At 45.7% G+C, this 13742-nt stretch overlaps 2 protein-coding genes across 4 annotated transcripts; one reads left to right on the top strand and one right to left on the bottom strand.

Moving 5' to 3' along the window:
* Window positions 1-509: 509 nt before the first annotated feature.
* On the bottom strand, window positions 510-6218 carry CTSZ (cathepsin Z). Its single transcript, XM_053958960.1, has 6 exons — window positions 5412-6218; window positions 4675-4838; window positions 2902-3081; window positions 2175-2325; window positions 1814-1976; window positions 510-1357 (listed from the first exon to the last, which is right to left on the bottom strand). Exons 1-6 carry the CDS (start codon window positions 5546-5548, stop codon window positions 1244-1246), a joined length of 909 nt encoding a protein of 302 aa, XP_053814935.1. The 5' UTR covers window positions 5549-6218; the 3' UTR covers window positions 510-1243.
* Window positions 5230-13740, top strand: TUBB1 (tubulin beta 1 class VI). Of its 3 annotated transcripts, XM_053958957.1 has the most exons (5): window positions 5230-5439; window positions 6232-6357; window positions 10608-10716; window positions 10861-10971; window positions 11092-13740. In XM_053958957.1, exons 4-5 carry the CDS (start codon window positions 10911-10913, stop codon window positions 12168-12170), a joined length of 1140 nt encoding a protein of 379 aa, XP_053814932.1. In that variant the 5' UTR covers window positions 5230-5439; window positions 6232-6357; window positions 10608-10716; window positions 10861-10910; the 3' UTR covers window positions 12171-13740. The 3 variants fall into 3 exon arrangements, with proteins under 3 accessions (XP_053814932.1, XP_053814934.1, XP_053814931.1); XM_053958959.1 differs by lacking the exon at window positions 6232-6357; XM_053958956.1 differs by lacking the exons at window positions 5230-5439; window positions 6232-6357 and adding an exon at window positions 8915-9134.
* Window positions 13741-13742: the final 2 nt, after the last annotated feature.

Genomic DNA, 13742 nt, shown 5'->3' with positions numbered 1-13742 from the left:
AAAAGAGCAAAAGTTGCTTCTGTAGATGCTGTTTTGAACTTCCTTGCTTATCTTTGAAGATTTATATTGTTCCAGCTACCTCTCACAATTTAAAAATTTGAGACCTAGTTTTTGTAGTTTAAGTAAACTGTAGAATTAACAACAAATTATTCACTCTATAGAAAATCAATTTAGGGTACAGCCCTGTACAAGCTCTTGGTGATAAGAGCAGTTTGCTCTGTGTCCACTGCAGCTTTGCCAGCAGTTTAAACAAGGTTTATTTTTATTTTCCTATGTTCTGCTTGGTATCACTTCCTCTAAACAGTTCCTCTGTAGATGATTTTTAATTTGTTAAACCCTTTGTGATGCTGTGGTCCTGTTCATACCCAGTTGTTTGAACCAGCACCATTGCTGTATAAAATTGTCCATCAGGCCTTCCCAAAGAAAAAGACCAGTGAAAGCAGCACCATCAAGGTGGAGACAACCACACACCTCTATTAATAAGCTCTTATAGTAAATACCCAGTCATGTAAGAGAAAAAGCCTGTTTATTAAATCAGCACTTCCACGTAGTAACATCTGATATGGCACTGATTTGTCATATTAGTGAGGAATTCTGCATTATGGCAATTTTCTCTTTAGGAGAGAAAGGGCACAGTCACATATTAAGAAATTTGAGCAAAGACAAGACTAATTAAATAAGAAGTGTTTAGACTGTCTCTTAGTTAACGTAATTCCCATTATGTAATTTTAGTGGATAAAAGCAACTTCATTATTTAAGAATTCCAACAGCACTGTTTCACCAGAAGGTCAAGAAAAACAGGGTTTAATATTTTTAATTTACAATGTCCAGAGTTACCATGGCTTTTGCATCATTGCAACATATTTGGTCAGTACTGTCACAGAATTTAAAAGAAGTTCTAGACCCAAATATTGAGTATACTTTTCCAGTACATCTACATTATTTGTTTTTATTTAAAAAAATAGGCGTTTACATGTACATGTTCTGTGATTGTCAGTGTGATTTTCATACTGTGCATCAAGGTAGTCAACTCCTTCATGGGTGAATTACTTCAAGATGTAGATAAAATTAGGGCAGTTCTGTATTTTCTGAAGGCATTGTGTGTTGCATCTGGGCTAATTTTGCAGAACTGCCTGATGGTGTTGAACTGTGAAGGAGTCTTAGGCTATTCTTTAAACAAGAGGAGGTTGTGCTGGGAAGCTTCCAAACAAAGTACCTAAACACAAAGCTGTACCACGTAGAATCAAGGCAGTATAGGATCTCCATATGTACAGTCCTCTTCAATAGCTAGATTGTAGTCTGCTCCTCTTCCACCCTTATAGGCACTGGTCACAATCCTCAGCCACCCTCTTTCACCCTGTAAAGGATTTAATTTGCATTGTAAATTAGGAAACAACTGTAGAAATTGTGTGTTGGTGAGTCTGTTCTGTCTGCCAAAGATGAGTGATTTAAGTGAATGGAGGAATTCACTCAAGCTGAAGTGTAACCCTGGAGTCATGAGGCAACCTGCTTTGGTGAATTGACATCCCACTCATCCAGTCCAGGTACGTGACTGGATTTTTGTCTACAACTAACAGCAATTTACAGTTGCCCTTAACAGGAGCTGCACATCCTTGAGAGGTAGAATTTGAGATAGAGTTGACATTACTCAAATAGCTTTGGCCAAATATCCTTGTCTCCAGATTGGCTGGGTGTCATTTTTAAACTGTGTTCTAGTTCAAAGAAAGTTTCAGTTTTATATCCACAGGCTGTAGTTTTGCAAGTGACAAACCCCACCCTCCAAAGCCAGAAGTGTGTTCCCATGTCTCCTTACCCAGGGCTCGCCCCAGGAGTTACGAACTATCCAATATTCTGTCCCATTTTCCACTCCCCAGCCAGCCACAGAGACGATGTGATTCACTGTAGGTGCAGGGTTGTACTCTGTGTACAGCCCCCCTGTGTAGGCATCCAGCTTTTCAGTAGCCATTATGCCACAGCTGCAAGAAAACAGAGAGAGAAGGTTTCATACAAGGGGATCAGGGCAGGGGCCTGGCTAAAAACCAGCTGGTTTTCTTGCATCTTGGAATTCTGATCTCAGTTTATATGCAAACTAAAACCTGCATGTTAGTGCAGAGCTGCTGACACGTGCTAGAGTGAAAATGCACACTGAGTTTCATGTATCTTTTTTTTTTTACCTAATTGGTCCATTAGTGTAGATTTCTGCCATCATTTTTTCTCTTCCACTGACAGACCCATAGTCAGCAACTTTCCAGAGAGTGTAGTTCTTGATCACATGGCATTCTCCAAAAGTGACACAAGTTCCACACTGGTTGAACTTCTTACACTCTGTAAAACAAAGGCGAGATTACCACTGGAGGTAATCTGTAGGAAGGTATTTTTCTTCAAGTGAAGTGACTGTAGGACACTGAGCTTTTATAATTTAATTGAGGCAGATACTAATAACTTCAGAGTAATTATTAATACATATTCTCTCTGGTGAACTCAATTATTTTCTGGAAACCACATTTAAAGTCCCTATTATCACCACTTACTGTTCTTTACTTCACAGGTATAAATACTTTGTTGAGGACATAGAGAAACCATTCCAGTCATACATGACCAAAGGTTAAATTCCTCCTTTGTTCAGCTCGAGGTGACACTTGTAAATATTTCAGTACATTAGAGATTGTGTGTCACAGATTTAAGAGATTAAGTTAAAACAACTCAGCTGTGCAAACTTGCCTGAGCATGATTTAGTGCTGTCTGGAGCAGGAGACACACAGGCCCGTAAATAAAACCTGTTCTGTCAGCCAAACAGCAGGAACCAGTACTCTGAAAACCCAAAACATTTTTTTTTTTTTAAGCACACTACGATCTGCTGAACCTGGGAAGAAATCCTCCAGCAAAGCAGAGACATCCTACTTTGATCCTTGGCTTGGTAGTTGTTGCAGGTCTCGTCGGGGATGCCGTGGTCGTGGGCGTACATCCAGACCCTGGAGTGGTCCCCGCCCTCGCAGGAGCCGGCGTCAGCGCAGTCGATGACGTTCTGCACAGACAGGTAGGCAGAGGGCCAAGCACCTTTCCTCTTGATGTTGATTCGGTCTGTAAGGATAAGAAAGTGGCGTTTGTTGCTGGAATATGAGGGTGGCTACACATTGCAACTGGTTTTGAAACTGTCTCCTCTTCATTGAGCCCGTAAGTGGCTGCAGACAGCAGCACTTGTGGTTGGAAAAGCCTCTGCTGTCTGCAGTGAGGAACACAGCATGACCTAATTCAAACCAGAGGTGAGTTATTATTGTGGGTTTCCATTAGGAGGGGTTTTTCCATTAAAAACTCAGCAAAAACAGGGAGATGAGCAAGATCTGTCTAAAGCCTTGAAGAGCACTAAACCTTTTTTAATTCAAGCCACAGCTTCTGAAAACTTCTAGACCTGTTTCCTGACTTTGACAGCAAAGAGTTTTCAAATACACATCATAAAAACAGCTCTGAGCAGTATCTTTTACAGGAGTAGAGATTTATGTATAAGCTCATGCATAAACATAAGCCCATGGAGCCCAGGCTGCTGGCTCTGTGAGCCCATCTCAATGTAGGAGAAAGCTTTCACAGTTATCTCCTTGCTGTTACATCAGCACCTCACTGTTTTTCTGCCATCTCAGACAGGCACCACCACCCTGCTGCCTTCTTCTGTCAGAAACAAGAAGCTTACTTGGCGGAAAAGCTTCCTGACAAGTATTTATAAACTGCTTTTCTGCATTAACAGACTTAACTGATGCCACTGTAGTACTTTAAATCCTATTAGGACCAACAACATTCAAATAAACTTGACAGAACAGGGAGCTATCATTCCAGCCTAATCTTCCTGCAAGTTGCTGTATTTTACCTATCCCAGTACTTTACTCCACCCTGGCAGGTGTCATACATGCCCACATCCTTGTATGCTGCATGATTCCTGCTGTCTGCTCACACCTGCTTTATCTTCCCCCTTCTCCCCAGTTTCCTCTGTTTCTCCTTCACAGGTAATTTTCCTACAGCCTCCCTGTGCAAGTGGTGCTTCTCCAGCACATAACTGTTGCATGCAAATCATGCATTCTCTCTAGAGCCACTACTTCTCCATCTGTAGCAAACCACTACTTCCTCGTGACTAAGAAAAAGGCTGAAATCAGACTTATGTGTCTGCTGCGATGGTCAGTTCATGGAATGACAGGGCTCCTGCAGCAAATACCCCACATTTCCTCATTGCCAGCATGGCTGGAGAGCCCCTGCTGTAGTACCACAAGGGGTAAGGAGAGGTACCAGAAGGGGGAAGGAGACCTGACAACTCTTTTGCTTCTGCTGCTGCCATCACCACACCTCTGAGGGGAGGCAGAAACCCCATCTCTTACCCCAGGACCTAAAGAGCAGTTTGGGAGGAGCTATGGCCACATTCCTTCTGCAAACAGGTTTTTAACCACACACCAGCATTCCCCCCTTGCTGCCTTTGGATAAGGTTGTTTTTTGTATTGAAACCAACCCTCCTTGCCTTCCCCTTGGGCATTCCCACTGTTCTGGTGTATTCACAGACATCTCAGCCGTTAGTCACTGCAGTGATTTAGCACCTTATACCAGCTGCCAGTAACTTGAAGCTAAACTTCCTTTGCTTCCTGAAAACTCCCGATTCCAGTGGGGAGCCAGCCCGCCAGGTGAGCCCGAGGGTACCTGCCAAGGCGCTGGTGCTGCCGTGGGCCCAGCAGGACCCGCAGTACTGGGGGATGTGCTGGTTCCGAGTGGTGCTGGCGTAATTCACCCCATTCACGTTCCTCCAGTCCCAGCTCTGCGGCAGCGCCGACACGTCCAGGTACTCGTGCGGGCGGGGGTAGGTCCTGCGGGGGGACGGGGTGAGGAGGCAGCGCCGGCATCCCCCGGAGCACGACGGGCGGGTATTCAAAACAAAACAAAACAAAAAAAAACCCACAAACCCACGGATTTCACCGAGTTTCACAGCGAGCCCGCCAGGGTCCGGCGGGGTCACGTGACCGCGGCGTGACCGCTCCGGCACCGAGGTCTCGTGACCGCCCCCCCCCCCCCGGACCCGGCACGGCCGGAGCGGCCCCGACCCCCCCCCCCCGGGCACCCCGAACCCACCCACCCCCGGGCACCCCGAACCCACCCACCCCCGGGCACCCCGAACCACCCCCCGGGCACCCCGAACCCACCCACCCCCGAGCACCCCAAACCACCGCCCCGGGCACCCCAAACCCCCCCATCCCCTGGGCACCTCGAACCCTCCCCGGGCACCCCGAACCCTCACCCCGAACCCTCCCCCCGGGCACTCCGAACCCCCCCACCCCCGGGCACCCCGAACCGCCTCCCGAGCCCCGGCTGTGCCTGCCCAGCCCTTCCCAGCGCTCCTCTCCGCCCCGCGAGCCGGGAGGGCTCCAGGGACCGAAGCTCACCTGAGGCCGGGCGCCTTGCGCGGGGCCGGTCTGTAGCAGTGCTGCCCTTCCCTGAAGTAGAGCCCGGCGCGGGCGGGCGGGCAGAGGCAGCCGCAGAGCAGCAGGAGCGGGATGAGGGGCTGGAGCGGCGTGGCCATGCCGGGACAGCGGCAGTGCCCGGGATGCGGCCGCACCGGGGTTTAAGGGCGGCGTGAGGGAGGGAAGGGGAGGAGCGGAGGGACGGGCGGGGCCGGGCCGGGCCGGGCCGCGCTCACCTGCGGCCGGCGGGGACAGCGGGACAGCCCTGCGCCCCCCTCGGTGCCGCCTCAGGGTGTCTGATGGATCCCTTGGGGACGAGGAACAAACTCAGATCCCGCCTTCCCAGCCCCCAGTGACGTTTCCAGCTCAAAAATTTGGTCACATGGGTTGTGAGAAGAGGACTTGTATGTGGGACAGGCCCTGTTACAGGTTTCTTCACCTTTAGCCTAACACCTCAGCATTGTGCTAGACTGTGGCCAGCGGCTGTGACTGGTTTTTGTTTGGTGGTTGTTTTTTTCCTAGTCCCAAGTTCTGGATTTCTCAAGCCCTTTAATGCTACAATTAGCAAAGGAACACAGGCCTGTTTCCATTTTCTAGGCTGCTCCTTAGGGTTTGAACATCTGAAAGTTCTTTGTTATTTGCTAGAAGATTTAGTCAATAGTAAAAATAGTTTTCTAATTTTCCTGTAGAAGCTTCTAGTGACTGTGTGAAAGGATTACCAGTCTCTTTTTCTTACGTTAGCTAGAAGCTTTCATGTTTGATAAACTGATTTAGTAAACCACAGACAATTCTCCCCTTCTAGCTTCTCTTCCTTAGCTTTCAGCACTTTTTGTAGAGGGCCTGAGGTTTATTAGCGCCACACTGAATAGAGAAACTGAGGCACAGAGAACCAACGCACCAAAAGGAACAGCAGAGCACGAATGAGCCTGTGAGTTGAATGCAGTGTTTTTTGGTATCATTCCTAAGGGTGATTCAGCTAGCCCAGGTTAGTTAAGACTTGCATCAGCTTGTCTGGTAGCCATTCACAGATCTCTGTAAAATTATCTGATGGCCTGTAGCCAGGCTTATCTCAAACTGAATAGGATTTCCTCTCAACAGCCTCCTCTGCTACTCTGAAAAGCCGGTTCCTCCCAAGCAAACCACAAAAAAAGAGTATCCCAGAATGCCTCCTTGCACATGCATATTTATTTGGGATAGTGTTAAAAAAACCCAAAAATCAACCAAGAAAACAAAAGCAACAACAAAAAGCCCAGCAACCACAAAAGCCTGGCGTCTTTGTGGTCTCAGCTCAAGCCCATCAGCAGGGCTGTGGTATCTGGAAGCAGTGAGCAGCCTGATAACAGGCACTGTGGGACAGCTGCAATAGCTGTGCCCAGTACCCAGGCTGCTCCTAATCTCCCAGTGCCAAAAGTCCCCGTGAGCCGGCCCATGCAGCACAGCCCCTCTCTCCCCGGAGCCTCTCTCTGCTAATCTGCAGCTGCACGTGTGCCGCGGCTGTGCTGGGAAGTGCCTCGGGCTGTTAACAAGCCTGGGGCTTCTCTGGGCTGAGCAGAGACCGGCCTGCAACTAAATCTACACAGAAGCAGCCCCTCCTAGGCCGGGTTTGGGATAAAGTCAGACTTAGAGGTTCACAGAAATGCAGATGGGAAGGAGAGGGAAAAGAAACCCAAGCCCACATCCGCTTTACAAAGCATCTCAGCTACCTGCTGTCATGTGCCAGAATTTTTAAGGCTCTATAAGGAAGCGCTTCAGAGGAGGCACATGATCCTAGGGAGCTATTTTCAGCAAGAGGAAAAACACCTATTGAGTGATTGCATATTTCCTTTACTTCCCTTTTCCCCCTTTCCTTGTGAGATGTGCTCAGTGAATATATTTACTGCTGAAATGATTTTGTCAAATTTTCTGGACAGTGAATTAGCACCTTCAGCCTCTTCCTAAGCTGATCTTTTTAATTTATATTAATTTATTGCATATTTTTATTGATTTATATTTTTATAAATTAATATAAATGTATTTTTAAATATTGTATTTATTTAGTATTTGATATTGACAATGTGGCAATGGAACAAAATATTTTGTGTGTCTTGCTGGGTAAACTGAATAGCTTAGAGAATATTTATCTTTTGGAAAATTATAAAATGCTTGTGTTTTAAGGAAACAAAATGAATCTACCTGCATTTGAAGTCTTCCTTTTATTGCTCCCTACTCAGGATGCTCATAGCATGGCAGAGGGTGACGGATGCTTGCTCTCTATTTTTTCACAATGCACTTCTGGTGCTGAACTCTGTGTTAGGAGCAGTTGTCTGTTCCTTCAGTGGCTGGTGGGAGAAGTGGAAGTCATCAAGTGGAGGGGAAGCCTGGAACAAGCTGATTTTTCTTCTGGAACCATATGGAAGCTCAGAAATCCCTTATCTCTAGCAACCCACAAAGTGTTTGAGTGGTTACGTTCAGTGAGTCAAGCCCTTCCACTGTCACCATTTTATGCTAAATAATTTAAGGTGCTTTCCTAATTATAGTTCCTTTCCCCATCCTTAAAAGGAACAATTGCAAGGCCGTGACAGTCATTTGACATGTCATGAAACTGCTCTAGGCTTCCAGAAGTCATCTTACCCTGGGTTTCTGCTGCTCAGTGATATTGGTCCTGGTTATCAGCAGCCAAACATGACTGTGCTGTGTTTTGTTCTGCCTCACGTCGTTTCCTTTAGCACAGGAAGATGTTTCACTCAGTGAATGTTACTGTTCACTTCAGAGACCTTCAGTGAAACGGGGTTTTCACCTCTAGCATTTTGCTGGCAAGTTCTGAAGTACATCTGAGATATAAGAAATCAAGAAAATTAGAAATGCTGTATTTCTTAATGTCAGGAAATGAAGAGAGAGAGAGAGGGAGAAAGAGCATCTGTGCAAGTTAGTCACAAGTTAGTTCAAGTTTTGGCTAAAGATGATGGATTCCTATAAGTATTTAAGGATGAGGCATCATTGAGAGTACAGTGTTATTTTTATGTGTTCCAAAGTATTTTTTGTTCCTGCTCCTGTTCCCCTCCTTCATGTAGTCAAACATCAGGAATGATGCTTGTTAGTGAACTGGAATTTGCCTTGCAATGAACTGCATGTTGTGATTATAGGAGGCTCCTGCTCACAAGTTTTTACCATTTTTGTCATGGGTGTTGTCCTCTATGACTCATATGATGTTAAAATTTAAATTATGTGGCAGAAGCACATGTGCTTAATAAATTGAGATCACTCACTTTGGGCTATAATCTCTACATATGCACATATATTTGTATATATATTATGTGTAATATAAAATAATGCAACACAAACAGAATATGCACATATATTCATGCACCACACTGCTGCACAGACAACTGGGAAAGGGTACATGTGACAGTGCTGCTTTCCAAGCCACTCAGTGGTGCACCTGTGCTGTTGTACCTGTACCCAGGCAGTGAAGAGGCCCTTGGCTCCTGCTGCAGTGCCTGGGGCTGGCTACTCCCCTGGCTGGCTGAGTGACAGTCCCTGGGGTATAAAAGGGCCCCTGGGCCGGGCTGTGCTGGGTGTAGCTGATAGAGCAGCAGGCAGAGGGCTTGTTCTGGGGTGCTGGAGAGCCTGGGCAAGGTTGTAGCCACCGACAGGTCTGAGCCACACAAAATGCGTGAAATCGTGCACCTGCAGATTGGCCAGTGTGGGAACCAAATTGGATCCAAGGTAAGGTCTCTTTTCAACACTCATTATTAGCAGGAGATCAGAGGTAGCAGGTCACACATCATCAATGGATGGGGACTTTTGGGGGGACAATTACCTTGTAACTCCGTGGTGGGAAGCATGGCATGTTAGCAGGGAACATGAGTATTTTGGTATGAAAGGCAAAAGCTGGATTTCTTCCTTTACATGTAATGTTCATTTGCAATAACTGTGGCCCAGTGATTACAGGTGCACCAGAGCATTCCTGCTGGGACTCCTATTCCCAGGGGGAACTCACATACTCTGCAAGATACTGGGGCAAGTGACAGAGCCAATAATTCCAGGGCTGTGAAGTTGTATTGCTGGTACTTTAGTTCAGCCATGCAGCAGCTCTGCCACATTTTATTCTTCAATATCACAGAATCATACAATGGTTTGGGTTGGAAGGGGTCTTAAAGATCATATAAGATCATATTAATCAACAGCATAGCCTGTGTTAAAGTGTAGAATGACACAAAGTGTCACTGGCCTCCTGTGAGAGACAGGTGTCATTTGGAGTATTTTTGTGTAGCATGCTGTGACACAGGGAGTAGTCACTATTGCTGACTTTCTGGGCTAGGAGTAAAATTACCCCTCAATTACTATGCTGTGTCCATACTTTTCTTTTTTTTTTTTTTTTTTTTTTTTTTTTTTTTTTTTTTTTTTTTATTGATAAGTAGGAAGTTGTCCAAAGATTATCTATTTTGGGCTGGGAGGTCTATTAAGACATGGGGTAGTTGAGGGATTGTTCTGCTGTGTTCTTTCTCCCTTCTCCCACACCTAACCTCGATTCCTTTTAATGGAACATGGAGCATGGGACATGCACCTGTTGACAGTGGTGTATTTGTACACTCAAAATGGGAGTGGATGCTAACCCAGGAGACCTTTAATATTAGAATAGCCTGGTCATTACAGTAGGTGGGTGTGTCTGCATGAACACTGCTGTGGCTGCTGCCCAGATAAGAGCCCAGCACAAGAGCACATCCATATGAGTGTCAAGATAGGACATTTAGGACCAGCAGCTGTTTGTGGAAAGGCTTGTTCACGTACAAATTTACCCAATGATGCCAGCTTTGTTGTGCCACGGTCCCACTTGTGCATGACAGGACTCAAAGCAACTCTTCCTAATCCACATCCTCACAACCTTCTTGTTAAGCTCATACTGAGAAGTAACTATTACTTAAAATTTTAAACTAACATCAATTTTCTTTTACTATAAAGAGAACAGATTGGGGGCCTCCACCTATTAGTGGATGGGTCATAGCTAAGCAGCATAAATGGTCTTCTAAACTTTTCCCTTGAATTTTTTTGGGAGGGGTAGAGAAGGGTCCCTGTTCTGATCCGGTAAGTAAATGGCAAAGCATCCCTACTTCAGGCACAGTTCCCAGAGCTGGTGCTGAACATGTGCTGAAAATAAATAAATCATTCTCAGTGTGCTGTACCTCTTTCCTTTTGCAGTTCTGGGAGGTGCTTGGTGAGGAGCATGGGATTGACATTACTGGGAACTACCGAGGGGATTCACCACTGCAGCTGGAGCGAATTAACGTGTACTTCAATGAGGCTTATTGTAAGTGCTCAGCAGAGCCAACAGGGAGGGTAAAATAAGTAATTTAAAAACCCACAAAAAGCTTAAACAACTCTAGGTGGATTGGACTTTCTGTCTCTTTGACCACTAGCAGTGATTGTTTGCATTCATTTTGTTTTGTTCCAGCCCATAAATACGTGCCCCGTTCCATCCTGGTGGACCTGGAGCCTGGGACGATGGACAGTGTCCGGTCCAGCAGAATTGGGCCCCTCTTTCGACCAGACAACTTTATCCATGGTATGTACAGTACACTGACAGCAAACTGACTGCAGGCAACTGTCCCAAAAGGGCCTTGGAAGTCCTTTCAAAATTCTCCAGTTAACTTTGTGGCTGTTCTTTCTGTAATTCTGTTCACAGGTAATTCAGGTGCTGGCAACAACTGGGCCAAGGGCCATTACACAGAAGGTGCTGAACTGATTGAAAACGTCATGGATGTGGTCAGGAACGAGTGTGAGAGCTGTGACTGCCTTCAGGGGTTCCAGCTCATCCATTCCCTTGGTGGTGGCACGGGCTCAGGCATGGGGACGCTCCTCATCAACAAGATCAGAGAGGAATATCCCGACAGGATCATGAACACCTTCAGCGTTGTGCCCTCGCCCAAGGTGTCCGACACAGTGGTGGAGCCCTACAACGCCATCCTCTCCATCCACCAGCTGATAGAGAACACAGATGAAACCTTTTGCATTGACAACGAAGCTCTGTATGATATATGCTTCAGGACATTAAAGCTCACCAATCCCACCTATGGGGACCTCAATCACTTGGTGTCCCTAACGATGAGCGGCGTCACCACCTCGCTGCGTTTCCCCGGCCAGCTGAACGCGGATCTACGGAAGCTGGCGGTGAACATGGTGCCCTTTCCTCGCCTGCACTTCTTCATGCCCGGCTTTGCCCCGCTGACAGCTCGGGGCAGCCAGCAGTACCGGGCCCTGACGGTGCCAGAGCTCACCCAGCAGATGTTCGATGCTCGGAACATGATGGCAGCCTGCGACCCCCGCCGCGGGCGCTACCTCACCGTCGCCTGCATCTTCAGGGGCAGAATGTCCACCAGGGAAGTGGACGAGCAGCTGCTGTCTATCCAGACCAAGAACAGCTCCTACTTTGTGGAGTGGATCCCTAACAACGTCAAAGTGGCCGTGTGCGACATCCCGCCGCGAGGGCTGAAGATGGCAGCCACGTTTATTGGCAATAACACGGCCATCCAGGAGCTCTTCATCAGGGTGTCTGAACAGTTCTCGGCCATGTTCAGAAGGAAAGCCTTTCTCCACTGGTACACGGGGGAAGGCATGGATGAGATGGAGTTTTCTGAAGCAGAAGGTAACACCAATGACCTCGTGTCCGAGTACCAACAGTACCAGGACGCCACTGCAGATGTGGAGGAATTTGAAGAGGTAGAAGTGGAAGCAGAAGCCAAGCCAGAAAAGGAAGCAGAGTAAAAAGTATCAAAACATTCTCTGAATGAGCCAGTTCACATTCACTAAAGACAAAGCAATAGCCATTATCTGCATACCCAAAATATCACTTTTCTTCAGAACTTTTTCTCTGCATCTGGCCAAGTATATCTGATATTACAACACAGTGTTTTTGAAATTAATGGCAGCTCTGCTTTACTGTCTTAAAGAACTGTTGAGATCAAATCTCTCCCAAAACCGATCCACCATGAAGACACGTTATCTCATACCAGCCTCTCCTGTAAATGGATTCACTTTTAGAATATAATCACCAGATACTGAATGTACTATACAGCCACTGTGCCTGTGTATATAGATCAGGATCATAAGCAATAGCAAAACAGCTGTCAGCTCATCACATTTATTTATTCTCAGGTAAACACAGTCCCTGCTGATCGTGAACTGTTTTAGGAACATGTGCACATCTCTGAGGCCTCCAAAGGCAGTGACTCTTACCACTCCACAGACTGATGTAGATCTGCAGAAACAACAGGGGGCAAATGACTGAATATGCACATTCTTATTTTATAAGTATTCTAATTGTTCTATCACATTGCTGGCTTATATTATTGCAGAGCTTGTATTCATTATCATGGTGTGGTTTGTTTCTATTTCTAACTACAGGTTGAGTTTCATTAGCACACTAAGTTGTGACATTGTGTAAAAGTTTTGGTGTGATATTTTTTTTCCTAGGTACTAACTACTGTAATTTTTTTCCTAACATTCAGTACAACAAAAATGACATAGAATGGTTTGTAGTTTGTTAATATAAATTCTATGGCAGTCATCAAAACAAAATCTTATTTTGCCTTTGGTGCAAAAAATTTCTTGACATCACAGCTGCCTACCTAAATGTATTTATATTATTCTTTTAAAAAAAGATTATATACCATTCTATAAAGGTTTTATACTTGAAACATTTGATAGACAAACCCCCATAGTTTATTCTTGCAAGAACTAACTTTGAATTAAATTAGTTACACTCTTAGATGAAAAGGTTTAACAAAGGTTGTTGTACTCTGAAGAAGGTAACCCCTCATGTTTGAGTTCAGTCTTGGTGAAGGAACCTGAAGCCAATTCTCCTGTGCAGTGGGACAATGTCACCCCTGCTGTGAGGACGCAGGGATGACAGCAGCAGGAAAATGTGAAAACTTTCCCCAGAACCACACAAGCTTGAAGAGCAGCTTTGCCTCCCAGCCAAGAGCAGTGTCCCCCTCCATTCCTGCTTCCCAGGGACCATGTGTCCCTCTCCCTCTCCTGCTTCCCGTTTTCACAACTATAGGCTATATTCTCTGTTAATACAGCTTTTAGCCAGGATTTTTTCCGAAGTAATCATTTAAATGAAGTAGGCAGAAAGGTTTTAAACAATAATCAAATCTCTCACTCATTTATGTACCTGAAATATCAGCATGACACACAGAAAGAGATTTGGCTTAAAAATAAACAATGTTGCTACTGAATGTCCAGATTGTGATAAAAGCAGTCTTTTATTTTAACAGAACTGAAAAGTAAGTGTGTCTGTAGAACAGAAACTTTGTTTCAAGAGGAACTACACTT

Source organism: Vidua chalybeata, chromosome 17, assembly GCF_026979565.1.
Source record: "Vidua chalybeata isolate OUT-0048 chromosome 17, bVidCha1 merged haplotype, whole genome shotgun sequence".
Classification (NCBI taxonomy): Eukaryota; Metazoa; Chordata; class Aves; order Passeriformes; family Viduidae; genus Vidua; species Vidua chalybeata.
Note: the sequence above shows the minus strand (reverse complement) of the source record. Positions and strands in the feature narration are given on the sequence as shown.

Excerpts from the sequence above, each read along its gene's own strand:
- CTSZ (XM_053958960.1), bottom strand. The coding sequence starts at position 5,548 with ATGGCCACGCCGCTCCAGCCCCTCATCCCGCTCCTGCTGCTCTGCGGC. Across the intron at positions 4,839-5,411 it reads CGCAAGGCGCCCGGCCTCAG|GACCTACCCCCGCCCGCACG; the intron begins GTGAGCTTCGGT and ends GTCCCCCCGCAG. Across the intron at positions 2,326-2,901 it reads CTACCAAGCCAAGGATCAAA|AGTGTAAGAAGTTCAACCAG; the intron begins GTAGGATGTCTC and ends TTTGTTTTACAG.
- TUBB1 (XM_053958956.1), top strand. The coding sequence starts at position 9,078 with ATGCGTGAAATCGTGCACCTGCAGATTGGCCAGTGTGGGAACCAAATT. Across the intron at positions 10,717-10,860 it reads GTACTTCAATGAGGCTTATT|CCCATAAATACGTGCCCCGT; the intron begins GTAAGTGCTCAG and ends GTTTTGTTCCAG. Across the intron at positions 10,972-11,091 it reads ACCAGACAACTTTATCCATG|GTAATTCAGGTGCTGGCAAC; the intron begins GTATGTACAGTA and ends TTCTGTTCACAG.